The 27,321-nt window shown below is 39.3% G+C and overlaps 1 protein-coding gene across 9 annotated transcripts; it reads right to left on the bottom strand.

The window, feature by feature from the left end:
- On the bottom strand, positions 1-27,321 carry LOC137757690 (uncharacterized). Of its 9 annotated transcripts, XM_068534304.1 has the most exons (6): positions 10,698-11,872; positions 9,033-9,115; positions 8,033-8,202; positions 6,690-6,728; positions 5,676-5,928; positions 1-1,311 (listed from the first exon to the last, which is right to left on the bottom strand). In XM_068534304.1, exon 6 carries the CDS (start codon positions 1,134-1,136, stop codon positions 468-470), a length of 669 nt encoding a protein of 222 aa, XP_068390405.1. In that variant the 5' UTR covers positions 1,137-1,311; positions 5,676-5,928; positions 6,690-6,728; positions 8,033-8,202; positions 9,033-9,115; positions 10,698-11,872; the 3' UTR covers positions 1-467. The 9 variants fall into 9 exon arrangements, with proteins under 9 accessions (XP_068390405.1, XP_068390403.1, XP_068390407.1 ...); XM_068534302.1 differs by lacking the exons at positions 9,033-9,115; positions 10,698-11,872 and adding an exon at positions 27,133-27,321; XM_068534306.1 differs by lacking the exons at positions 9,033-9,115; positions 10,698-11,872 and adding an exon at positions 25,364-25,412.

Here is a 27,321-nt window from a genome sequence, read left to right as displayed (position 1 = left end):
GTTCTTCTGAGTCACTTTAGGGGCCTTCATTTTCTACCACCTCGTTTTCCCAGCGTCCCACTTCGGAGGTGGGGAACGGACCGGGCTCGGGCGTTGAGGTCGGTGTAGGGCGCGACGTGCTTTTTGGCTGGCGCGCTTGGGTCCTGGTCTACGGTGCATGGGCGCTTCCTGCTTTCGCGTTTTGGACGGGCAGACCCGTGTACTGTGAGGCCTGCAGTGCACTCCTTAGAAGTCGTGAAGTGGTGGTCTGGGCGGTTCGACCGGCACTCCCTGGTGACGTCTGAGCGCGGGGAACGCCCAATTTGCTGCGCGTGTTCACGAGAGGGTATCTGTGCCCGGCGTCGTCCTCCGTGTGTCCAAGTGGTCGTACTTTTGTTTTCCAAGTACGCCTGTGGATGGCTGAAAGTCTCTTACGGGCTTGGACGGCGCCAAGTTTCCGCCGGCTTTCTCTCTGGATACCGTTCGCCCTAATTCCCAAATATGATTCTCTCCGCAGTGGGTACGGCCGGATGGCGAAATGAAGAGGCATTGGGAGGGCGACTGCGGCCTCCCCGTCTTCCTTCCCACGGGAAGGCGACGCCCCGGCCAGTAGGGCGCCGGTGCTGCGTTCCGGCCACCTTGGTGATCCAGTGCGTCCCGTTCCCGTCGCCGTAGTTCCTCCACAGCGGGCACTTATTCCGAGATCCGCGAGAAGCGGTCAAGGGGCTGGGCAGATGGGATTCCCACGCAGGCCGATGTGAGTCTACGGGGGAGAGCCCGGCGTTCCCTCTTCTGTTGGTTTCTTTGGCGAAGCGCTTGTGTGTCGACCACACACAGGTCCCCTCACCGCTGTTGACGACATGGACAGTACGGGGCGAGCGGGGGGGAGCTCCAGGAGCGTCCATGGTCACGCCTGGGGCTTGGTGGTCGGTAGAAGCATGGGAAATGGGGAGCTGCCTGGGGCGTCTGGTGATCACGGTCGTAGGAGGCACGAGGCCGTGCGCGGTTGTCACAGGCGGCTCCACGAGAGAATCTCGTCCTGGAATGGCCTCTGAACGCGAGTGTGGACGGGGAGACAACCCGGAGAGAGAAATGGGACCCGTGGTGGACCCAGAGGGGACGAGTGCAGAGGAATGGAGGCGCACCTTCTCTGGCATGCCATCCAGATCTATCCTGGTGGTTTTCCATCCATTTGGTTGTTACCTGGCTTCCACTGCTGCAAGGACGACTAGATGGCCATACAGCTGTGTCGTGGCAAGAAAAAATTTCAGTGACTTGAGAAGTTGCTTTGAGATCCATTAGCGTACACACTGGTGAAATAAGTTCTGAGACCTACAGAATTGTAAATTAATACTGTCATCGTTACTCAACATTATTGTAATTATTAACATAGTAATTAGCGAAAAAACAGTAGAGATTCACACAGTAGCTGATTTATTGAAGATGATCAAAGAGGGGTTTCAGTATTTCTAAATCCTCCTAAATGGGCAGAGAGCAAGGTGGAGACAACAGGTATGTGCCAGGTAAGGCTGTGATGGGTGTGAGAATAAAGGGCAGTGCTGAGAAGAAATATTATGGAGGGTTTCTGAAGGTAGAAGAGGTTGGAAAGCATTTTTAAACGCATGTGGGGTATAGATCTGATAGGTTGCACTTTAAAGAGAAAGGCTCATTGCTAGTCTCTGCAGAAGGATTCAGCAACAGAGTATCTGTAACATCTTCTCAAATGCTCTCAGTTAAAAACACTCCAGGTTATAAATCCTTTAGAAACATATCCTACACATTTGCTAGCAGCAGAATAATGCACGCCAAGGTTATGCATTGCTGCATTGTTTGTAATATAGATTATTGAATATCAGCGTTCATCCCAACGTGGATTGGCAAAGTGCATTATAGTACATCATCCATTCAGTGCACTGTCGTGCAGGAAACTGTCTTGATAGAGGATAATTTGCAAGATATTGTCAAATGAATAAAATCAAGATATAACAAAACACCGTGCTTAGTATTCTATTTGTGATTTTAAATAGGGTCAAGGAGAAATATATATTCATATTTGCTTGTTTGCACATAAAGGCACCATGGAGGTATGTGTGGGAAACCAGATACATGGCTACCTGTGGAAGGCAGGGGCTCCTGGGCAAAGGGGGGGGGGTGGTGGGGGAGGTGGGGGGGGGGGTGGGGGAGGGGCACAATGTAATGCAAAGTATTTATTTTATATTTTCAGGACCTTCAACCATGTACGTATGAATTTCTTAAACCATCAAAGATTAAAATGCATTTACTATTTCTACCAACTGTGAGTACATTTCACGTTTCTTTTACCATGGAGATTTGCCTGCTCTAAAATGTCTACTCAAGCCTTCCATGGTGATTTTGACTATTTTCTTTTGCTTTGGTAGGAGACAAAACCAGGGGAATCACTGCTGTGTAGTTCATCAGTCCCCCCCCGTGGTTCCCCTGCTTTTTGTTCTTTTCAAATACTTTATATATACTGTGTGTTTTTGGTGCTATTTTCATAATTTTTATTTGCAAGAAAGAGGAATATAGGAGAAATAAAGCTGTATTAGTGTTTTGCTAGCGTTGCCAGAACAAGATACTGCAGACTGGGAGGCTTAATTTTCTCACAGCTCTGGGAGTCCAAGATCAAGGTGTCCACAGGTTCAGTTTCTTCTGAGGCCTCTCTCCCTTGCTTGCAGGTGGCCGCATTCTTGGTGCATCCTCACATGGACTTACCTCTATGAGCTGAGTGTGCGTGGCTGTGTCCTAATCTTCTCTTCTTATAGGGGCACAGCTCTGGATTAGGGCTCACCCATATGACCCATTTTCACTTAATCACCTCTCCTAAGGCCCTATTCCCAAATACAGTCACTTTATGAGGTACAAAGGTCTGGACTTCAACATATGAATTTATAGGGTTCCAGTTCAGACCTTAAGGGCAGCTGTTCCCCGTTGGTTGAAGCAGAAATCTCAGAGGAGAGAGGAGTCTTCCCACAGGGCCTAGAACTTCTTGACCCAGCCAAGTCATGACCATAAGCATGAGTCCCTGTTGTATTTACCACATGTCTCTGTGACTGAGAGTGTAGGTCAGGGAATGAATAAGAAATTACGTCCTCAGTATACTGTCACTAAATATTTCATCCTTTTGCAGGCCAGGTGTTCACGAAAGTAAAGAAGTTATGTTTTGCTCAGCAAGTTCTTGGCCTTGGAAGGTACACAACGCACTGAGGAAGCAGCCTAAGTGTCTCCCATGGGCTGAGCAGGCCACAGACACAGGAGCAGGAGACAGCCATTAGAGGCCACAGACTCACTGGGAAGCAGCTGCATCACCAGTTTTGCTCAATCAGATCTATGTTCTAGGTGCTGAGCTTGAGGAGGGCGTCAGTCCTGGGACACTGTGGACATGATGCAGAAAAATTAAACCCAGAGTCATACTTAAATAGAAAAAAAGTGAGATATTAAATTTTATTGCCTCCACTGAGCTATAAACTTGGTGAAGGTGGTAATGTTATACATTTCACCTCTTAGTCTCCAGAAAATTTCACATGCTGGAATCCTGGAGACTCTCAATGAATATTTGTTACTTTAATGAGTGGTGTGTGAGAGAGCTACCTGATTTTTATTGAAGACTGTTGTCCTATGATAATTTATCTCTGAAATCCAGAACACTTGGGAGATATGTTTTCCTTTAAGTATCTGATGGATACTGTGGACCCTCCACCTAGTAATGCACATGCACAGACACAAACACATCGCTGCAGTCGACCTCAAGTGTTCTATTTCCCTCTTTTCAAGCTCATAGACCAACCCATTTGCATTCTATATGTATGGGCTTTATAATGGTTTTGTGTCTGTGTGTGTGTGTGCACATCAAGAAAGAAAAAGTAATCGATTTGAAGGGAGAGAACACACCAATGTAGCTCCTCTCTCTCAAGCCAACCTGACAGCAGATAAACTTATGACATAGGCATTCTCCACGGGGACCATCTCTTTTCCCCAAGTCTTTATTTACTTATTTATTTTTAACATCTTTATTGGAGGATAATTGCTTTACACTGGTGTGTTAGTTTCTGCTTTATAACAAAGTGAATCAGCTCTACCCTGGTCTTTATTGATTAGCACCATTCTCATTGGAACAAGAATGGAACTCAGGAGGGGCACCAAGTCCCTCTGATTTCCCTGGTTCACGGTGCAGAGGGTGGGAGGGGCGCCCCAGCCCCTGCACCCGCCCCCGGTTACTCCCTGCAAAGTAGGGGCCACAGCCTTGGCAGCAGAAGCAGCAGAGCCACTCCTCTCCTCTTTTGCTTACTGTTCTCATGGAATATCTTTTCCCATATTTTCACTTTCAGCATATGAGTGTCCTTACTTCTAAGTGAGTCTCTTGTAGACAACATAAGTTGGACCCTTTTTATGTCTAGCTTGTCCACCTTTGTTTTTTAACTGATGTGTTTAAGCTATATATATATATAAATTACTGATATGGAATGACTTTTAATTGCCAATTTTTCTGTAATGTCATATACCTTTTCTGTCCCACATTTTCTCCCATACTGACGTCCTTTGTGCTTACTTTTTGTACTCATTTTAAAAAATTATTTATTTGGCTGTGCCAGGTCTTAGTTGTGGCATGGGGGACCTTTGATCTTCTTTGCGGCATGCTAACACTTAGTTGTGGCATGTGGGATCTAGTTCCCTGACCAGGGATTGAACCCAGGCGCCCTGAATTGGGAGCATGGAGTCTTCGCCACTGGACCACCAGGGAAGTCCCCTGACTTTTAATTTCCTTCTGTGTATATATTCTATAGATATTAAATTTCTGGATACCATGGAGATTACATATAAAATCCTATCAAACTAGCTTAAACTGACATCAACATAGTTTTAATCACATGCAAAATCTCTATTACATCTCCTATTACATTACACATTAATTACATGTTATTAATGTCACAAATCACATATTTATACATTGTTTTCTGTTAATGTAGATGTATGAATTAGTTATTTGGGGATGCTATAACAAAGTGCCACAGCTTGGGTAGCTTATAAACAGAAGTTTCTTTCTCATGGTTCTGGAGGCTGAAGTGTGAGGTCAAGGTGGTTAGGTAAAGGTCTTTTTCTGAGTCATAGACTTTTCATTATATCATCACCAGGAGGAAGGGTTTAGAGAGCTCTCTGGAATCTCTTTTAAAAGCACAGGAGAGACTTCCCAAGTAGGCCAGTGGTTAAGAATCTGCCTTCCAATGCAGGGGACACGGGTTCAATCCCAGGTCAGAGAACTAAAATCCCACATGCCACGGGACAACTAAGCCCATGTTGTGCAACTACCGAGTCCCCATGCCACAGCTGGATAGGAAGCCTGGGCGTCACAACAAATATCCCACGTGCTGCAACTAAGAGCCAATGCAGCCAAATAACTAAGTAAATAAATACATATTTAAAAATAAATAAAAGCACACAAATCCTATTCATGGCGGCTTTGCCGTCATAACCTAAGCACCCCCCAAAGGCCCTACATCCTAATATCACCACATTTGGAGGTTATATTTTTAACATGAATTTTAGGGGAAACAATCACACAATACCAATAAATTTATAATTATTTTAATATTTTGGATTTAGAAAATATCCCAGAATAATAAAAAGTGTAGTTACAAGTCAAATTTATAGCTTTGTTTTCTATTTGTCCATTTATTTACCTTTATCAGATAAATTTATATTTTCATATGACCTCAAGTTACTGGTGTCCTTCCATTTGAACTTGAAGTACTCCCTTTAGCATTTCTTGAAGGGTAGGTATTATGCTATTGAACTCCTTCAGCTTTTGTCTGAGACTGTCTTTCATTTTCCTCATTTTTGAAGAATAATATTGTAAGATATAGAATTGTTGTTAGGTAGTTTCCCCCAGTACTTTAAACATATCGTTTCACTCTCTTCTGGCCTGCAACATTTCTGATGAGAAAAAGCAACTGATAAAATTACTGACGATCACAATTAAGTGGATCATAATAACTGTCACATATAACTTTGTTTATATATATTTCTTAACACTAACCTATTAAAAAAGTACTTATTGTTACAAATTTTTTTATTTATCATTCCAAGATAACTTAACAAGTCTATATTTTTATTCTGCTTATTTATACAGTAATAGGTTATTAGCCAAAATTATGAATTCATAGCTGAAATGTGTGGTAAAACATTCTTGATAAGAGTTTTTCCATGTCTGAGAATTTTGATATGAACTCCGGCTTTTCAGTTTGATTTTAGCATTGATACATCCAGTGTGAGAATTCAACGTTGAGTAAGGAATTAAAAATCCCTGAGGGCTTTCCTTCACTGATTACAGTAAAAGTGTTTTCTATGCTGTGAAAACTCATGTGTATGCAAGTCTATTCAATGATAGTCTCCAGTTAAAATTATCTCCATGTCAGTTACATACACATAGTATGTAAATCTTCTGCATGGACATCCCCCTTTGCAGCATTTCTACTAGCTATCATCAAAATTCAGTCTAATTTAGTCCGTAAAGTGAACACTTTATGCTGGGCTACTGTTTACACGACACTGTAACTGAGTTATATGACTCTGCTGAATTCCTAACTTACCTCATCCCTAGGTTTCACATCTGGATGACCAGGGTTCACACCTGAAGAAATTTACTATTTCCTTACAACTAAATTGGTCCACCAGGAAAAAAGAAAAAAATTTACCTGGATATCATTTCTTGCTTTTAATGGTCACAATTTTTGCTTGAAATAAGACAAAAATAATAATTAAATTAAATTAATAAGAAATGACACATGTGACATTAAGGGGATTAAATTGTTGAAAAGTACGTTACATGGGGAAAGAACATGAATTTGAGGAATACACCAGTGAATAGAAACATGGTTTAGAAAAATGTTAATAAGATATTCAGTATTTAAGTAAAAGAAAAATAAAATAAATTCAGATGCTACAGGGAATAAGAGAGGAAACATTATTAAAGAGACCATGGCAAAGACAAAAACATGAAATTTTAACACCCACAAGGACAGGAATTTTGCTTCTCTAAGGTGAAAAGTACAGGGGGAAACGTGAAGAGAAATTGATGTGTGATGAGTAATGACAGAATCTGGATAATTTGACTCAGTGGCTTCACATACATTTCTAAAAATATCCTTTAGTCGAGCAAACCTCCAGTTGACATTCCAAGTGTCCTGCTCCCTCCCCACACTGAGCACATGTGTCTGGAGCTGACTTGGACCCCAGCCTGGGGAAACCCTCCTCGTCCCTCCACACCTACTCTTCTTGCTCCAACTGGGGAACTACATCTCGTTTGCAGAGCTGATGCCCTGATACATGTGGGAAATGCTAGATGGATTTAAAGTTCTGTGCTGAGAACAGTGCATGCAATGCAAGTGCAGGACAAGACGCCAAAGCTCAAGTGTGAAGGCATCAATGGCAGCCCAGGTTCGAGCACCCTGAAGGGGAAAACACTGAAGGTTGTCACCTGACACATCACTCAAAGACAGTAAAAGTCTCTGGCTGCTGTTGTTCTTGCCCAAGAGGAAAGACAGACTGCAGGCTGCCTAGACGTCTCAGCCAGGAAGGAAGCAACGTTTTCATAATGTGGTTAAAACTGTTTTCTAACAGAATCCAATAAACATAAGACCCATGAGATTATTATGTGGAGTTCACGTAGAAAGGGGGATGCAAGCTGTTATGTATTTTTGCTGTGTTCAAACCTCATAATAGTCCCCCGAGCAGTAGAATTACTTAGCAACATAAAGTCACTTGTTTGTTAGATAAAATAGCCCTTATCTGTGTTCAGCATTATTCTGCGTGTTGGTGGCAGACTAGTAAGGAATACGTGCGATTGTGGTAATGGAGACTGTATCTCCATGCAGGGACACATGTGCTGTGGTAAGTAAAGGAACACATTCGTTCCAGGTTTCTCTAAGTGCTACAGAAGCATGAGTCAGGGCCATGAGTGCAGCGGCATATGTGGAAGCTGCAGAGCCTATCTCAATAAGACATGCATAAGGAAGTAAATAAATATTGAGAGACTCACCCAGAAGATGAGACAATGCACGTCCTCCAGCATCACATCTGTGTACATCTTTCTCTGCAATGTGTCCAGCAGGTCCCACTCTTCATGAGTGAGTTCTACAAACACGTCCTCAAAGGTCACTGATTTCTAAAGCCCCGTCAATGGCTCCTCTGGGCCGATATGGCACGTACCTTTCATACATATTCAGAAATACATATACTGTGAACAAATGTTACTAAAGGAAACATATGAGGTGTTGTGTAAAATAAACTATCAATTTCCCAAGAAAGTGGTAATTCAACTTCCAGATTGGCTATTATAAAAATTTTACATGCAAATTCATAACTAATATTCTCGTCCCAATTTCAAGTAAGTCTGTAGGTGCATCAAAAGGCAATCAATAGCCCTGGTCTGCCACTTTGTCAATTGCCAGGCAGTGGGGGTAGAGATAGAGCTGAAGCTCTATGTACATTTTATGTGTTTTTTTCACGTATTGAAGGTGTATCTGGAGTCCTGCTTTTCTTTCCCGGGTAAGAGCCGCAGACACCAGTCGTCAGGACTCATGAGATTTGTGGCTCCATGTGTCAGGAAAGGGCTGGATCAACTTTTCTCTTCTACATAGTTCTCTCCTCTGGAGTTGGAATATGAGACTTAAGTCAGCCCACGCCATCCCATGGACTTATTTTACCTGCTGCTGTTTATTTTTGCTCTTTTTTGCTGCTTATTTTATACCTTACTATGCAAACCTACGACTGTGGCTCCAAAGCCGGTGCTAACCTCGGACTCTGATCCCAAAATACCCCAAGAAACTTGGCATTCAATTAGGGAACTCTGTAATCCTTCAGTCCTTAAGTTTATTAGTACTATTATTGGTAGTAGTACAATTAATATCTTTATGATTGCAATCACTATTGATATTATTTATCACTACTGTTGTTATTGCATTTCTTATTAAGTTTCTCTGCTCATGAATGTATCCAATTTACTGAAGAGTAGTGTGGAGGGTTTTCAACAGACTTACATACACATGGTGCTTCCTGGTTCCTGCTGTACTTATGGGTACTTGTTGGTCAGAGAGCCTCCTGAGATATTCAGACTTACCCACTGGAAGAACGGACAGTTGTTACTGGTTAAGTGAGCCCCAGGGAAGACAGTCTTAACTTTCCTGAGACTCTAGAACAATGTTTAAGTCCTCTTAGGGACCAGAAAGTAGTGCCAGTGCAAGAGCCCTGGAAGACACCCTTGTCCTGCCAGGCTCAGCACAGGATTTTCCACCTCAACTCTGGGCCAGGAACCACTCTCACATCTCCTGGGAAGGATGGAGAGGCTGTCCCTCCTGGAGTCCAGTCCTCCGAATTTTAAAAGTCAGCCTAGGAACTGACATTGTGACAAGTGAGGAGTAAGGAGAGTATCCTTGGTATGCCTGAACCTGGGGATATGTTCTAAATTCACTCAGGTGTCCAGGAAAAGCCGGTGTGGCAATGGCAGACATCGGGTTGGTGACATGCCTGCTCAAGTAACCACTTATTTTTCTAAGTCCCCAGGGAGCCCCTGCACTGTTTGTGCCAACATATCATCCTCCCTGCTGACCCAGGATCACCTAGGATGACATCTTCCAATAGCCTTGGTGTGACATATGCAAACCGAAGTGTCTGGACTTTGTGGGATCGGGTAGGTACAAATGGCAGGAGTGCAGGCAAGGTGCTGATGCTGAGACAGTGCTGGGGTTAAGAATGTATCACAGACGAGGCCTCTGCATGTAGGGAGTGCAGAGAGCTCCTGAATTTCCTGCCTGGAGCCTAGGCCCCTAGCCAACTGGCTAATATTCTGAAATCTGGTGGTGGTTATGAGGCAGGCAGGACAAGGTCCATTTACTATGGACCGGGGTACTTATTCTATGTCCCTTAGGACTCCCCTACCCTGGTTTGCATATAAGTTCCCAAGGTCACCCACACCCTCCTCCTCGTTGGTATTCTACTCCCTCCTGCTTGTTTTCTCCTCTCAGAACAAATTTCTTTGTGCAAACCTAGGATTCTGACTCTAAAATACCCCAGAGAACGTCTGATATAGATACCCTGAAATTTAATTAGAGGAGTCTGTATGCAAATCTGCCCTCTTTCTAGGTTTATATTTCTCTTTAACAGTAGTAATGGTAATATCATCAAAATTCTCACTATTATTGTTTTTAGTCCATTTTATTACCTTTATTAATATGCATTATCTTTGTGGTTGTTTTTACATAACATTGAGTAGATCTGCTCTTTGCTAAAGATTGTCTGATTTACTGAAGATCATTATGGAGGGTTTCCCAACATACAAAATACATACACCTAGTTACTCCTGAGCTCCCACGGTACTTAGCTGGGTGCCCTCGACTCAAGGTCTCTATGAAGCTGGGGCTGAGGTCTCAGCTGTTGCTCCACAGGGGAGGATTTGCTCCCAGACTCACTGAGATGGGTACTGGCAGCATGCAGTCTGAGCTGAGAGCCTAGTGCCTCTGTCTGGAGGCCTGGGACTTCCCTGTGTTCTCTCCTATGTGGGCCTCTCCATACGACAGCTACTAACACCCTTGCAGGCTTCCCCATTTCCAGGGATAGGAGAGACAGACAAAAACAGAGAGAGAACACAGGATGCAGCAAGTGAGAGAGAAGTGACAGAGGTTCTGTCAATGAATCTTAACACTGACCTCACATGACTTGCTATATTCTGTTGGTCTGAAGCCAGTCACTAGCTACATAGTAGTTGCACAAAGAGTGGAGATTCCTCGCTAGATGTGGATCACAGTCTGTGGCTGGGAACACCCAGGAAGGCATGTTCAGTGGTCTCCCCCAGAACTCGGAAAAGTAGCTGCATTCTGGAAATAACTGTAAGTGATGAAAGTCCAGCCTCAATCATCAGAAGAGAAGTGAAAAGAAGACAATGGGTTACGTGTCATTTCTCATCCACTAAAGCAGCAAAATAAAAGCTCAACAAACTCCTGAAACTGGGACCCTTGGTAGGAATGAGGTACAGGGCCACTCATTCCCCAGTGGTAGGAGGGGCACTGACTCTTCCTGCAGGGTGATGGCTGCCACATCCCCAGACGCCACCCACTCGATTAAGGAGGTTACTTCTAGAAAGGAAAGACAGTGGTCAGACGTGTGTACGAAGAGTCCACGTGGGTGGTGTTGTCTGTCTTATTTCTAAGAGCCCTGTATGGACACCAGCTTCCAGAGGGGAGCTAGTTCCACTGACAGTGAGAACAGGCTGCAGCTCTTTAAAATGACAGTGTCCATACTACCCAAAGCAGTCTGCAGATTTAATGTGATCACTATCAAATTACACATGACATTTTTTCACAGAACTAGAGCAAAAAACCCTAAAATGTACATGGAACCATAAAAGACCCAGAATTGCCAAAGCAATCCTGAGGAAAAAGAACAAAGCAGGAGGCATAACCCTCCCAGACGTCAGACAATGCTACAATGCTAATCAAACAGCCTGGTATTGGAACAAAAACAGACATATGGATCAAGGGAACCGAATAGAGAGCCCAGAAATAAACCCACAGATCCATGGTCAATTCATCTCTGATGAAGGAGGCAAGAATAGACAATGGGGGAAAAGACAGTCTCTTCAGCAAGAGGTGTTGGAAAAGTTGGTTCATGCAAATCATTAAAGTTAGAACACACTCTCCCATCATACAGAAAAATAAATTCAAAATGGCTTAAAGACTTAAATATAACACATAACACCATAAAACTCCTAAAAGGGAACATAGGCAAAACTTTCTCTGACATAAATTGTACCAGTGTTTTCTTAGGTCAGTCTCCCAAGGCAATAGAAATAAAAGCAAAAGTAAACAAACAGGACCCACTCAACCTTATAGGTTTTCTCACAGCAAAAGAAACCATAAACAAAATGAAAAGACAACATACAGACTAGGAGAAAATATTTCCAAATGATGTGACCAACAAGGGCTTAATTTCCAAAATATACAAACAGCTCATACAACTCAATAACAAAAAAAAAATCAAAAAATGGGCAGAAGACTTAAACAGACATTTCTCCAAAGAAGACATACAGATGACCAATAGGCACATGAAAGGATGCCCATCATCTCTAATTACTGGAGAAATGCAAATTAAAACTACAATGAGGTACCACCTCACACCAGTCAGCATGGCCATCATCAAAAAGTCTGCAAATAACAAACGCAGGAGGGGGTGTGGAGAAAAGGGAATGCTCCTAAACTGTTCGTGGGAACGTAAATTGAAACAGCCACTATGGAGAACAGTATGGAAGTTCCTCAAAAAAACTAGAAATAGAGTTGCCATATGATCCTGCAATCCCACTCCTGGTATATATCCAGAGAAAACCACAATTCAAAAAGATACATGTACTCCAATGTTAATAGAAGCACTATTTACAATAGCTAAGACATGGAAGCAACTTAAATTTCCATCAACAGATGAATGGATAGAGAAGATGTGGTATATATATACAATGGAGTATTACTCAGCCATAGAAGGAATGAAATAATGCCATTTGCAGCAACATGGATGTGACTAGAGATTAGCATACTAAGTAAAGTAAACCATAAAGAGAAGGACAAATACTATACGGTATTACTTATATGTGAATTCTAAAATATGGCACAAGTGAACCTATCTATGAGACAAAACAGACTCACAGACATAGAGAACAGACTTGTGGTTACCAAGGGGGAGGGGCTTGGGGAAGGATGGACTGGGAGTTTGGGGTTAGTAGTTGCAAATTATTACATATAGAATGGATAAAAAACAATGTCCTACTGTATAGCACAGGGAACAGGATATTCAATATCCTGAGATAAACCATAATGGAAAAGAATATAAAACAGATGTATATATGTGTATAACTGAGACACTTTGCTATACGGCAAAAATTAATACAACATTTTAACTCAACTATATTTCAATTATAAAAAAAAAAACAAAAGAATCAGTTGATGTGAACTACACTAAAGGCCAAATGATCCTAAGAGTCATATACAGAACATCCTATCTAATAAATGCTGAATACACGGACTTCTCAGTGCAGAAAAAATACTTTCTAGAAAAGACCACATGATCGACCACATATCAAATCTTAGTAAACTCAGGAAGACTTAAATTATACCAAGTATATTGTCTGACCATATTATTAAACTAGAAATCAATAACAGGAGGAAAACTGGAACACTAATGAATACAAAAAAGTTATCAACACTCTCCTGACCAACTAACTTATCAAAGAGTAAATTTAAGAAGAAATAAGACAGTATTTTGAGAAAAACTGAAATGGAAAAACAGTATACTAAAAGCTATGGGATGAAGCAAAAGGAGCGTTAAGAGGGAGGTTTATTGCAACAAATGCCTACCTTACGAATTGAGAAAGACCTCAAATTAAAAACCTACCTCTTCTCTTCAAGGACCTGGAAAAAGACAAAACTGAGCCCAAAATTAGCAGAAGGAAGAAAATTATAAAGATTACAGCAGAAATCAATGTGATAGAAAGGAGGAAAACAACAGAAAAGATTAGCAATACTAAGAGTTGGTTCATTAAAAGATAAAATTTCAAACCTTTATCTAGACTAACCAAGGAAAAGGAGAAAAGACCCAAATCAACAAAATTATAAATAAAAGAGAAGACATTACAACTCTACTACAGAGATAAGAAGGATAACATGCTACTTTGAACAACTACATGCTAACAAACTGGGCAACCTAGATAAATGGAAAAATTCTTAGAAACATACAACCTGCCAAAAGTGAATTAGGAAGAAAGAGAAAATCTAAATGAAGCAACTAGTAGTATGGAAATTAAATCAGTAATCAAAACTCTTCAAATGAAGAAAAACTCAAGATCAAGTGGCTTCACTGGTAAATTTTACCAAATATTTAATGCATTAATGCCAATCCTCAAAGTCTTCAAAAAAGAAAGAGAAAAAACGGATGAGGAGGGAAAACTCTCAAACTCATTTTACAAGACCAACATTACTTTGATATTATAATCTGAAATGGACACTGCCAATTACAGGCCAATAACACTGATGAATAAAGGTTTAAAAATTCTGAATAAATACTAGCATATCAAATGAATGTGATGCATCATATCAACAGAACAAAGGAAAAATATAATATCAATAGGCACAGAAAAAGCATTTAATAAGTTAGGTATAAAATGAATGTAACTCAACATAATAAAGGCCAAATATCAGGGCTTCCCTGGTGGCACAGTGGCTAAGAATCTGCCAGCATATGCAGGGGACATGGGTTCAAGCCCTGGTCCAGGAATATCCCACATGCCAAGGAGCAACTAAACCCGTGCACCACAACAATGGAGCCTGTGCTCTAGAGCCCGTGAGTGACAACTACTGAGTCTGTGTGCCACAACTACTGAAGGCCACATACCTAGAGCCCATGCTCCACAACAAGAGAAGCCACTGCAATGAGAGGCCCACGCACCACAACGAACAGTAGCCCCCGCTCACCGTAACTAGAGAAAGCCCACGTGCAGCAACAAAGACTCAATGCAGCCAAAAATAAATAATTTTTTTTAAAAAGGCCAAATATGACAAGGTCACAGTTCAAAGCACACTCAGGAGTGAAAGTGTGAAACTTTTTCTCTAATATCAGAAACAAGACAAGGGAGTCCACTCTCACCACTCATTCAACATAGTAATGGAAGTCCATGCCAGGGCAATCAGTCAAGGAAGAGAAATAAAAGGCATCAAAATTGGAAATTAAGAAGTAAAAATGTGTCTATTTTAAGATAACATGATTTTATATACAGAAACTCGGAAAAACTTCACCAAAAACCTCTTAAAACTAATCAACGTAATCAGTAAAGTTACACAGTAAAAATTTAAAATGCAAAAATCAGTCATACTTCTATATACTAAAAATGATCTGAAAAAAGAAAACCATTCTATTTATAACAGCATCAAAACTAATAAAATAATAAGGAATAAATTTATCTAAGGAGATGAAAGATAGCTACAATACAAGCTATAATACACTGATGAAAAAAATTGCAAAGGACAGAAATAAAGGTAAAGTTATCCCTTGTTCATAATTGGAAGAATTAATATTTTTTGAATGTTCATACTATCCAAAGTCATCTATGGATTTAATGCAATTCCTATCAAAACCCAATGGCATTTTTTAAAGTAGAAAAAAAAAAACCAGAAATGTATGAGGAACCACAAAAGAACTTGTATATGCAATGCGATCATGAGAAAGAACAACAAACCTGGAGGTATCACATTCCATGATATCAAACAGTATTATAAAGCTATAGTAAGGTAAATAGTATGGTACTGTCATGTAAAAAGGCATACACAACAATGAAATAGAACTGAGAATCCAGATATAAACCCATGCATATAAGGTCAACAAATATTTGATAAGGCAGTCAGGAACACTCGGTGGAGAGACAGTCTCTTCATTAAACAGTGCTTGGAAAACTGCATACTTACATGCAAAAGAATAAAACTAGACTCCTGTCTAACACCACTCATGACAATTAAAGAGAAATAAGATAAGGTAAAGACAACTGTAAGACGGGAGGTCATAAAACTCCTAGAAGAAAACAGTAAAAATCTTTTTAACACAGGCCTTAAATATTATTTTTGATGATACCTTAAGCACAAGCAACAATTTAAAAAATTAACAAGTGGAACTATATCAAACAAAAATCAGCTACACAGCAAAATAAATAATCAACAAGATGAAAAGAGCCTATGTAATCAAAAATAATATTTGCAAACCTTATAACTAATAAGGGGTTGATATCCAAAATACATCATAGAACTCAATAGCACACAAAAAAATTAAGCCAATTAAAAGTTGTGCCAAAGACCCCAATAGACATGTTTCCAAAGAAGATATGTGAATGTACAACAAATACTTGAAAATGTGTTCAACGTCACTACACATCAGGGAAATTAAATCAAAACCACAATGAGAGATCACCTCAGGACTGTTAGAATGGAACTCATCAAAGAGACAACAGATTTGCTAGCAAATGCTAGCAAAGATGTGGAGAAAAGGGTTGATTTGTGTGCTTTTGTTTGTCTTATAAATTGGTTCAGCCTCTATGGAGAACACTAGAGAAGGCCCTCAAAATTTAATAGGGCTACCATATGGTCCAGCATTTTCATCTATGGGAATATATTGAAAGAATTAAAAACACTATGTTGAAGAGATATCTGCACCTCCATGTTCATAGCAGCAGTATTTACAATAGCCAAGACATGGGGAAAAAAAGTGTGCCTATCAACAGATGAGTGGATATAAACCTTGTGGTATATTTAGAAAATGGAGTATTATTCAGCCATAAGAAAGAAGGAGATCCTGCCATTGGTGACAATACGGATGGACCTTGAGGGCATTATGCTAAGTGAGAGACCTCAGAACAAGCTTATATGTGAAAAAAAAAAAAAGCCCACAAAAATCTCATAGAAAAAGATCAGATTTTTTGGTTACCAGAGGAGTGAGGTGGGAAGAGGGAGAATTTGATGAAGTCCAAAAGTACCAACTTGCAGTTATAGGATAAATAAGTATTGAGAATGTTATGTACTACATGATGAATAGAGTTAACACTGCCATATGGTATATTTGAAAGCTGTTAAGCAAGTAGATCTTAAGAGTTCTCGTCACAGGAAACTATATTTTCTTTTTCTTTTTTTTTCTTTTCTTGCATCTATATAAGATGATGTATGTTAACTAATCTTACTGCAATAACTATTTCACAATATATGGAAGTCAAATCATAATGTGCATTTTAAACTTAAATAGTACTGTGTTCAATTATATCTCAATAAAACTGGGGGGAAATTACAACAGCTTTACAATAATGTCTTTGAAATTTTAAAAAAAATCTTAAAAGGAAATGGAAGCACAACTTGCTAAAACTTCTGGGCTGCAAGAAAAACAGTTATAAGAGTGTTTATTGCAACAAGTGCCTACAATAAGAAAAACGATCACAAATAAACCACCTTACTTCTCAAGGGACTAGCCAACAAACGAACAAACCTCTAAGCTCACAAGTAGCAAAGCAATGAAATAAGAAATATGAGAACATAAATAAACAGAGACCATGCAAACAATAGAAAACATCAATGCAAGAGGTGGTTTTTGAAATGAAAACAAAATTAACCTTTTAGCTCTACTAATGAAGAATAAAAGGGAATACTCAAATAAAATCAGAAATGAAAAAGGAGACATGACAACTGATACAACAAAAATACAACAGCTCATGAGAGGTGACCATCAACAAATATATACCATCAAATTTGATACCCTAGAAGAAATGAATTCCTAGCAACATAAAAAATACCAAAAGTGAATCATGAGGAAATAGACAAACCAAACCAACCAACGATGAGTGAAAAGATTATATCAGTAATAAAAAATTTACAAAAAAAGAAAAAAAGAAAAGAAAAATATGGTAAGACCAGATAGTTTCACTGGGAAATTCAACGAAACATTTAAGTTGAATCAAAACAAATTCATGTCAAACTTTTCTATAAAACTTTGAGGTACATTCCCAAACTCATTTGATGAGTCCAACATTATTTTGATACCAAAGCTAGATAAGAACATTACAAGAAAAAAAAATTGTCAAGTATTACTGATATAGATGCAAAAATTCTCAGTGAAATACTAGCAAACAAAATTCAACAGTATATTGAAAGGATCATACACAATGATCAAGTGGAATTTATCCCTAGAATGCAACGGTAATTCAACGTATGTAAATCAAACATGTGGTGCACTACATTAAGAGAATGAAATATGAAAATCATATGGTTATCTCAATAGATACAGAAAGAGCATGTGAAATAATTAAAGAACCTTCCATGGTAAAAAAATACTGAACAAATTGTTATACGTAGAATGTACCTCAACACAATAAAGGTCATATTGAACAAATTCACAGCAGACATCATACTCAATGGTGAAAGTTTGAAAGTTTTTCTGCTAAAAATATAAACAAAATAAGTTTGTGCACTCTCACCACTCCTTTTCAGCATAATACTGGAAGTCATATACAGAGCAATTAGGCAAGAAAAAGAAATAAAAGAAATCCAAATTGAAAAGGATAAAGTAAAGCTATTTCTGTTTGCATTTAATATAATCTTATATAGAGAAAATCCCAAAGATTCCACAAAAAAATGTATTACAAGTTATAGACAAATTCAGTCAAGTTGCAAGATACAAAATCAACATGTGAAGACAAATTGTACTTCTACATACTAACAATTTGAAAAAGAAATGTAAAAAGCAATCATATTTAAAATGGTACCAGAAATAAATAAAGCATTTAGGAATAAATTAAACCAAGTAGGTAAAATATCCACACACTGAAAGTGACAAAACACTGATGAAAAAACTGAAGATACAAATAAATGAAAAAAGTTTAATTTCATGGTTATGAACCAGAAGAATATTGTAAAAATATTTATACTACCCAAAGCTGTCTATAAATTCAGTGCAATCCCTGTCAATATTCCAATGATTTTTACACAGAAAGAGAAAACAACCCTAAAATTTGTATGGAACCACAAAACACCACTAATAGCCAAATCAACCTGGTCAAAGAAGAACAAATCTAGGGACATCACAATTCCTAACTTCAAACTTTATTACAAAGCTATAGTAATCAAAACACTAGATTCTGGCAAAAAAATAGAGACCTAGTCCAATGAAACAGAATCAAGAGCACAGAAATAAAACCAGTCATTTACTGTTAATAAATATTTGACAAGGGGGCCAAGGAGATGCAGTAGGGGAAATGCAGTCTCTTCAATAAATGGTGCTGGAAAAAAACTAGATAACAACCTACAGAAGAATACAATTGGACCCCTTTCTTGTACCAGTCACAAAAATTAACTCAAAGTGGACTGAAGGCTTAAATATAAGACCTAAAGCTGTAAAACTACTTGAAAACAGCATAAAGAACAAGTTCCTCAATATAGTTTTGGCAAATATTTTTCAGATATAGCACCAAATGTGGAAGCCGCAAAAGCAAACAAAACAAAACAAAAAAGTGGAACTACAGCAAACAAACAAAGGAAAAACTTTGCATAGCAAAATGAACAATCAGCAACCAAAAAGCAACTATAGAACAGAAGAACATATGTGCAACCCTTTTTTTTATGAGTTTAATATTCAAAATATATAAGTAACATAAAATAATAGCAGTCAAAAATTAAATAAAAAATGGGCTAAAGGACTTGAAAAGACATTTTTCCCCCCAAAAGGCATACAGATGGACAACAGGTACATGAACAGATGCTCAACATCACTAATCATCAGAGAAATGCAAATCAAAACCACAATGATACATCAGCTCACACCTGTTAGAATGGCTATTATAAAAATCACAAGTAAAAACAAATGTTTGTTAGAATGTGAAGAAACGGCAACTCGTGTGCAATTTTGGTGGAAATGTAAACTGGTACAGTCTAATGAATGTAAAAGAATTAAATTGGGGCTTTCCTAGTGGCGCAGTGGTTGAGAATCTGCCTGCCAATGCAGGGGACATGGGTTCGAGCCCTGGTCTGGGAAGATCCCACATGCCACGGAGCAACTAGGCCCGTGAGCCACAACTACTGAGCCTGTGCGTCTGGAGCCTGTGCTCCGCAACAAGAGAGGCTGCGATAGTGAGAGGCCCGCGCATCGTGATGAAGAATGGCCCTCTCTTGCTGCAACTAGAGAAAGCCCTCACACAGAAAAGAAGACCCAACACAGCTAAAAATAAATAATAAATAAATAATAAATAAATTTTTTAAAAAAAGAATTAAATTGGACCCCTATCTCACACTTCTCACAAAAATTAACTCAAAAGAGATTAAATACACAAATGTATGACTTGAAACCATAAAACTCCTAAAAAAATTCTGGGGGAAAATCTCCTTGACCTTGGTCTTGGGAAGAGTGATTTTTTGGTTATGACCCCAAAGGACAGGCAACAAAGCAAAAGCAAAAATAAACAAGTAGGACTAAGTCAGCCTAAAAAACCTTCTGCACAGAAAACACACACACACAAAAAAAAACAACACACAAAAGAAAATCAAAACAAAAAACAACTAATTAAAAAGGGATAAAGGATCTGAATAGATATTTTTTCCAAAGAAGACATACAAATGTCCAACAGATATATGAAAAAAATGTTCAACGTCTTTAATCATCAGGGAAATGAAAATCAAAACCACAAGATCATGTCACTCCTGTTAGAATGGCTACAGCCAAATGACAAGAGATTACAAGTGTTTGAAAGAACATGGAGAAAAGAAAATCCTTGTGCATTGTTGGTAAAGATGTAAATTAACACAAGCACTATGAAAAACAGTATGGAGGTTCCCCCCAAAACTATAAGTAGTATCCAGTTGTCCCAGTACCATTTGTTGAAGAGACTGTCCTGCCAACTGAGTGTGCTTTACTCCCATCTCAAATATTAGTTGCTTATACACAGGGGTTTACTTCTCGGCTCTCTATTCTGTTCCTTTAGTCTATGTGTGTATTTTAATGTCAGTAACATAGTGTCGCATAACTACAGCACTGTAATATGGTTTTTTTGTTGTTTAAAATAAATTTATTTATTTATTTACTTATTTTTGGCTGCGCTGGGTCTTCGTTGTTGTGAGCGGGCTTTCTCTAGTTTCTTCGAGCGGGGGTTACTCTTCATTGCAGTGTAAGGGCTTCTCATTGTGGTGGCTTCTCTTGTTGCAGAGCACGGGCTCTAGGCACACGGGCTTCAGTAGTTGTGGCACGTGGGTTCAGAAGTTGTGGTTCACGGTGTCTAGAGCACAGTCTCATTAGTTGTGGTGCACTGGCTTAGTTGCTCTGCGTCATGTGGGATCCTCCCAGATAAGGGCTTGAACTCGTGTCCCCTGCATTGGCAGGCGGATTCCTAACCACTGCAACACCAGGGAAGCCCCTGTAATACAGTTTTAAATCAGGGAGTGTGATGACTCCCAATTTGTTCTTTCTCAGGATTGCTTTGGCTATTTGGGGTCTCCTGTGGTCATGCACAAAATTTTAAAACTGATTTCTCTATATCTGTAAAAGATGCTGTTAGAATTTTGATAGAGGTTGCATTTAACCTATAGATGCCTTTGGGTAGTATGGACATTTTAACAACAATAATTCTTCTGATCCATGAACACAGTACTGTATATCTTTCCACTTCTTTTGTCTTCTTCAATTTTTTTGATCAAAGTCTTGTAGTTTTCAAAGTACAAATTTTTCACTTCCTTCGTTAAATTTATTCTTAAATATTGATTGGTTTTAATGCAATTTTGAATGGGGAAAGGATAGTGTCTTCAACAAATGCTGTTGGGAAAAGTGGAAAACCACATGCAGAAAAATGAAAATGGACACCTATCTTATACCACTCACAAATATTAATTTGAAATGGATTGAAGACTGAAACATAAGACCAGATACTATAAAACTGCTAGAAGACAACATAAAGAAGAATCTACTTAACACTGGTTTGGGCAATAATTTGTGGATATGGTCCCAACAGCATAAGCCAGAAAAGTAAAAACCAACAGATGGGATTATATCAAACTAAAAACCTTTTTATATATATAAAAAATATAAAGTCTACATACAGAGTAGGAGAGAATATCTGCAAATCATATGTTGCATCAAAGAGTATAAACTTTCAGCGTTAAGATGAGTAAGTTCTGGGAACTTTAATGTACAGCATGGTGACTATAGCTAACAATTCTGTATTATATATTTGAAAGTTGCTAAGAGAGCAGATCTCAAAAATTTTACCACACAAAAAAGTTAATGATGTGAGTTTATGGAAGAATCCTTATTGTGGTAATCATTTCACACTATATATCTGTATCAAATCACCACACTGTACATCTTAAACTTACACAATGCTTTATAGCAATTGTGCCTCAATAAGTCTGAAGGAAAAAAAAAAAAAAAAGGATTTCAAGATGGATACAAGAGCATGAAATCAAGCATGGGCATTTCTGAGTGAAGAATCTTGTGTCATATCCATGTAGTTGGCCCCAGTTCTACCTGCAAAACCACAATGAAAATCTGACCACTGGTCCCCATCACCAGGGCTAACAACCTGCCTGAGCTCCCACCTTGGTTACTGCAGCAGTCTCCTAATTGGTGCCCCAATTCTGCTTTTTCCCCCTCAGTCAGTTGGTAGGACAACAGCCAGAAGAAGTCAGATGATAGCCCTCATCTGTTTAAAACCATTCACCCAGAGTAAAAGCCAATGTCCTTTAAATGGCCAACAATCTGTTGACACCCCCATGGGCTCTATCCATTGCTCACTTAACTTCAACCACCCAGCATTCCCAACTTTTCTCAAACAAGCCAGCCATGTTCCTTCTTTACAGCATTTTACCTTGCTGTCCCCTCTGCCTGGAATCTGTTTTTGCCACCTATGCACACTATGTATGGCCTCCTTCATATCTTTTAAGTCTTATTCACAGGTATTTACTGAGCAAGACTATGTGCCAGACACTATTCAAGGCACAGAGGTTTGGACCGAGCATCTCTCTGATCTTACTGAGGTGGAGCCTCACTTCATAAACTTACTGGCTATTTTTTCTGGAAAAAACAGATGCATAAATATGGGAGTGTAGGTATCGCTCAGGCATAATCCCAAATAATAGATACAGAGGTTTAACTCTCAGAAAGGTGGAACATAACTTCCCAACTCCTTGAATGTGTCCTGCACGCAGTGACATCCTTCCACAAAGTACACACTGAATGGATGGGGGAAAAGATGGATGTTACAGTGAGGAACTTGACAAACCCCACCTCAGCCAGGTGATCAAGGGCAACATCAACAGTAATAAGTCATCTGCAGAGCATGTGCCCTTGATATGAAGTGTGAATTCCATTTGTTCTTCTCCAGAAACACATAACCCTAGGCTAATCACGAGGGAAACAACAGGTAAATCCCAATTGGAGACTGTCAAGGTCATCAAAAACAAGAAATGTCTCAGAAACTCGAACAACTAACAGTGTCCTGAAGAGAAATGGCAGCTAAATGGAATGAGGGTGAGATATCCTGAATGCAATCCTAGAAGAGAAAAAGGTGAGTCTAAGAAAATTTGAAAACAGAGTGGGTTGTAGTTAAGAATCAGGTGTCAACACTAGCTCATTAACTGTAAAAATGTACCCTAATGACATGAAACTGTAATAAGATAGGAAACTGAGTCTGGGCTACTTGTGAAATCCTGCACTATTCTTGCAAATTTTCTATAAATCTAAAACAATTTTAAAATGAAAATGGATTAAACAAAATTTTTATTTTTTTCTAACACGTATTATTTTTAAATTGTCCTACCAGTAATTACTATTAATTTCCCCTATCACCTAGTTGTACTGTTTCATTTTGTTAAATAGGATTTATAACAGAGAGAAGTAAATAACCCATGATAGTAGAAAATTTCCAATAACACCAATTTTACATATTCTATGTTAAATTATTAATGCACATGTGTATAATTATTTATTATATATTATGTTATTTGGGAGGTTTTTTTTTTTTTTTTTTTCTTCTGGCTGTTGTCATTTTACTGGTATGGCTGTGTCCTGGGTCACTTTCTAAGAAGTTACTCACCAGAGATGTCTGTCAGGACTCAGAAGTGACTCTACATGTCACTTCTTGGCTGAATATATTCAAACAGCCCATTTATAAAATAAAAATAAAATAACTAATAATTCATTGTGACTGGCTCATTTATTCCAAGAATGCTTTTTTAAAAATTTTGTTTCCATGTTTACATTTCATACTAATGGAACAAAATCAAATTATCTGCCAACTCAAATATCACATTAGAATAATGACAGAGTTGTGACCACAAAAATTCAATGTTTCATCCTGATATTTTCTAATCAGAAGTGTTTTTTAAAATATTCAAAGTCAGTTCCTAGGGGATAGCTGAAAGTGACAAAATCAGAAACCCCAAGCGGCAGACAAACTTGAAAGTGATTTTAGATGTTGCCATATAATGTGCCAGAAATAAATTACCTCTTAGAAGATTACATAAAATTACTTGAAGCTCAAACCCTGGAATGCTTCCCAATTTTGTTAGACTTACATGTTATTATAATGTCTATATCCATTTAGCTAATGAGGTAGGTAAAGATAAAAAGTGATCTGTTCTTCTGTGTTTAATACAGTTTAAAAAAGTATATAATGCTCCTAAGAAATCAGGTTAGATCTGGAATACAGACGAAAATATGAAATGAAAGTACTCTTCCTTGCTTTGTACAAGAGCAGTAGTCCATCTTGTACAAATATGTCAGATGACAAGGTACCTTCATGTTAAAAACAATGCCATCACTGCAAAAGAAAGCTTTATTGATTGTACTGTAGTAAAAGGAAAAAATAGATATGATATACCTCAGGTAATTATGAGTATATTGGAAAAAGGTAATGTTGACATAAAAATGCTCATGGTCACAGATATTATACAGGTGCAACTGTGGCAGATGTACGAAGACATAGAAGCCATGTTCCTCCACTCAACATGACGATGCCCAATTTGTGACCTGATTCATTTCTTAACCTTCATGGACAAAATTTCTGCTCCCACAATTTAAAATATGACCTTGAAAATACTGTATAATGAGAGGGTGTGATATTTTAATGTCTGCTCTAAGTAGTACTTTAAACACACATAAGACTATCCAATTGTCAGTCAGCAAGATCAGATGAAATCAGCTATCATTCCATGCATATGAATGGCATGTAGCAAATATTCATATATGTGTGCACCTACATCAAACATGTTAGCATATATGAATAAAATCAACTCTATTATATTAATATTTAATGTAAAATCATATTAGCAAATGCACTGTGGTGAAATCAGAAGCATCTAGGTATAAATAGATTACAAATTTTTATGCAGTTGTCACAATGGGATAATATTGTCACCAAAGTGGAAATTGTAAAGAAAGTTGTCCAAGAAAAAAATCTTGAGTATAGGAAAAAACGCATGCTTATTATAAGGCCTCTCCCCTTGTTTACAACCAATGTCAGAAAGTAACCTTGAACTAGGTTAGGAGAAAAAACACTTAAACAAGACATACGAATACTCTTTCTGTTGAAGAAAATAAACCAAAAAAAAAAGTAAAAGAATAAACTATGAAGATTCTACAGATAGAAATATCATTTCTTATGGAAAGAGGCTTAAAATAAATAATAAGGAGATTATAGATATCCTAATTTTACCTTTTGAATGGAGATATACAAAATTAAGCTAAAAACCTTCATATCCTGTATTAGGAGAAAATTTGTTTGCTATGAATGTATTTAATTTACAAAAAGCAGCCCCTGTCTCACCTTTTAAGTATTCTGTTGAAGTTTTAAGTTTTAATATATTTCATCTTAAATGGTCTTATGAAGTATTCAATGGTTGGTAGTTAAAAATCGTCACTGTGTCTGGAACTTCTAAAAGTGATTCACAATGTTTTAAATTACATTCTTATAAAAATTTGGTATTGACCTGAATATTATGATTTTTAATAATACTAGTCACATTGGAATATTGCAGAAGATTTTTCAATGAGCATATGTGTATAAATATTTAAGACTGTCACTGTATTGTGAGAACATTTCAAACACAGCAATATTTTGACTTGAAAATGAGAAAAATCTAAGAAGTCCATTTTAAATATTGCTGACTGTGGGGCTTCCCTGGTGGTGCAGTGGTTAAGAATCCACCCGCCAATGCAGAGGACACGGGTTCGAGCCCTGGTCCAGGAAGATCCCACATGCCGTGGAACAGCTAAGCCCGTGAGCCACAACTACTTAGCCTGAGCTCTGGAGCCTGCGACCCACAACTACTGAAGCTCACGCACCTACAGCCCGTGCTCTGCAACAAGAGAAGCCACCACAATGAGAAGCCCGCGCACCACAACAAAGAGTAGCCCCCGCTCGCCACAACTAGAGAAAGCCCATGCAACAACGAAGACACAATGCAGACAAAAATAAAATAAATAAAATAAATAAATTTAAAAAATAATGATTTGTAAAACAAAAATAGTAAATATTGCTGAGGTAAAAAAAAATGCACAACATGAGAGTTGCGAGTTAAGTTTTATTTGGGGCAAAATAAAGACTATATCCTGGGAGACAGGATCTCAGATAGCTCCAAGAAACTGCTCCAAAGAGGCAGGGGGAAGGTCAGTATATATGTCATTTTGGTGAAGGGGGAGTACAGGCAATCGAGCACATATATTTTTTGCAGAAGGTTTCTGCTCGTCTCATGCAGGCTACGGCTAGTCACGAGGAGCAGACGTCACCATGAAGGATTTCAGTGCTTCTCTAGACATGAGGAGATACAAGAACTGGGCTCATAAAATCAGCTCCTGCAAGTATCTAACTCTCTGAAGAGCTGTCCTGCCAGCTTCCCCCAAGCACAGAGCGCCTCATTTCTGCTCTCCACCCTGAACTCCTTTCAGGGGGTGTTGAAGGTCAGCGGCTGCAGCAGCTGCGCCAGCACCTGATTTAATCCTTGTCGAGGTACATGGCAAGTGCCGATCCATAGCTGACAATACGCTCCAAATAATTTTATTCCTTTAAGACAGGAAAGTAAAAGTACACTAAATTCTGATTCTGACATGTTTAAACTATAAAACTTAACATAGTGTGTTTTACTACACATTTTTTTACTTTTTCAATATTTTTTCAACTACATCCACGTTACCTGCACATCATCCGTGTATAGTTTGTTAGTTAAGGTCTTTGAACAAAGGAATAAGTGGATAATTCCGTGCTGTTGAGGACAAGGGGCGGAAACATTTCTCTTGGCCACTAAGAAAAAGGGACATTTTTACAACCTTCCGGGGGCGTCTGAGGAAACGCAGCAGTCTGTCCGCGACGGCGAACTCTCCCCGTCGCCCGCGCCCCCGCTCCTTCCCCGCCGCCCGAGGGTCCGGGGCGCGGCCGCGCCGCCCGCTAGGACACGCGCTTCCCGCGCTCCGCCCCGGGCGGGGCTCCTCCCGCCAACCGCCCCGCGTCCGGAACAGACGCCCCGCCGGGAACAGCCTCCACGCCCCCGGCCCCTCGGAGACCGGATCCGAGGGACAACAAGCGACATCGAACGTTACCTGAGAAGGTGGGGATACACCGCGCGGGGCGGCGGGAAAGGAAGGCGCGGAGCCGCGAGGAGCGGGCACAGCCCCTTTTCACCGGCCGGGGCGCGGGCGGGGAACGTCTTCCTCCCGCAGACCAGCCAGCCCCACGCGCGGGCCCGCAGCCGCCATGGCGCCTCTTCTCCGTCCTCAGGGAAGACCGCC

Source organism: Eschrichtius robustus, unplaced genomic scaffold (assembly GCF_028021215.1).
Source record: "Eschrichtius robustus isolate mEscRob2 unplaced genomic scaffold, mEscRob2.pri scaffold_201, whole genome shotgun sequence".
Classification (NCBI taxonomy): domain Eukaryota; kingdom Metazoa; phylum Chordata; class Mammalia; order Artiodactyla; family Eschrichtiidae; genus Eschrichtius; species Eschrichtius robustus.
Note: the sequence above shows the minus strand (reverse complement) of the source record. Positions and strands in the feature narration are given on the sequence as shown.

Excerpts from the sequence above, each read along its gene's own strand:
- LOC137757690 (XM_068534302.1), bottom strand. The coding sequence starts at position 1,136 with ATGCCAGAGAAGGTGCGCCTCCATTCCTCTGCACTCGTCCCCTCTGGG.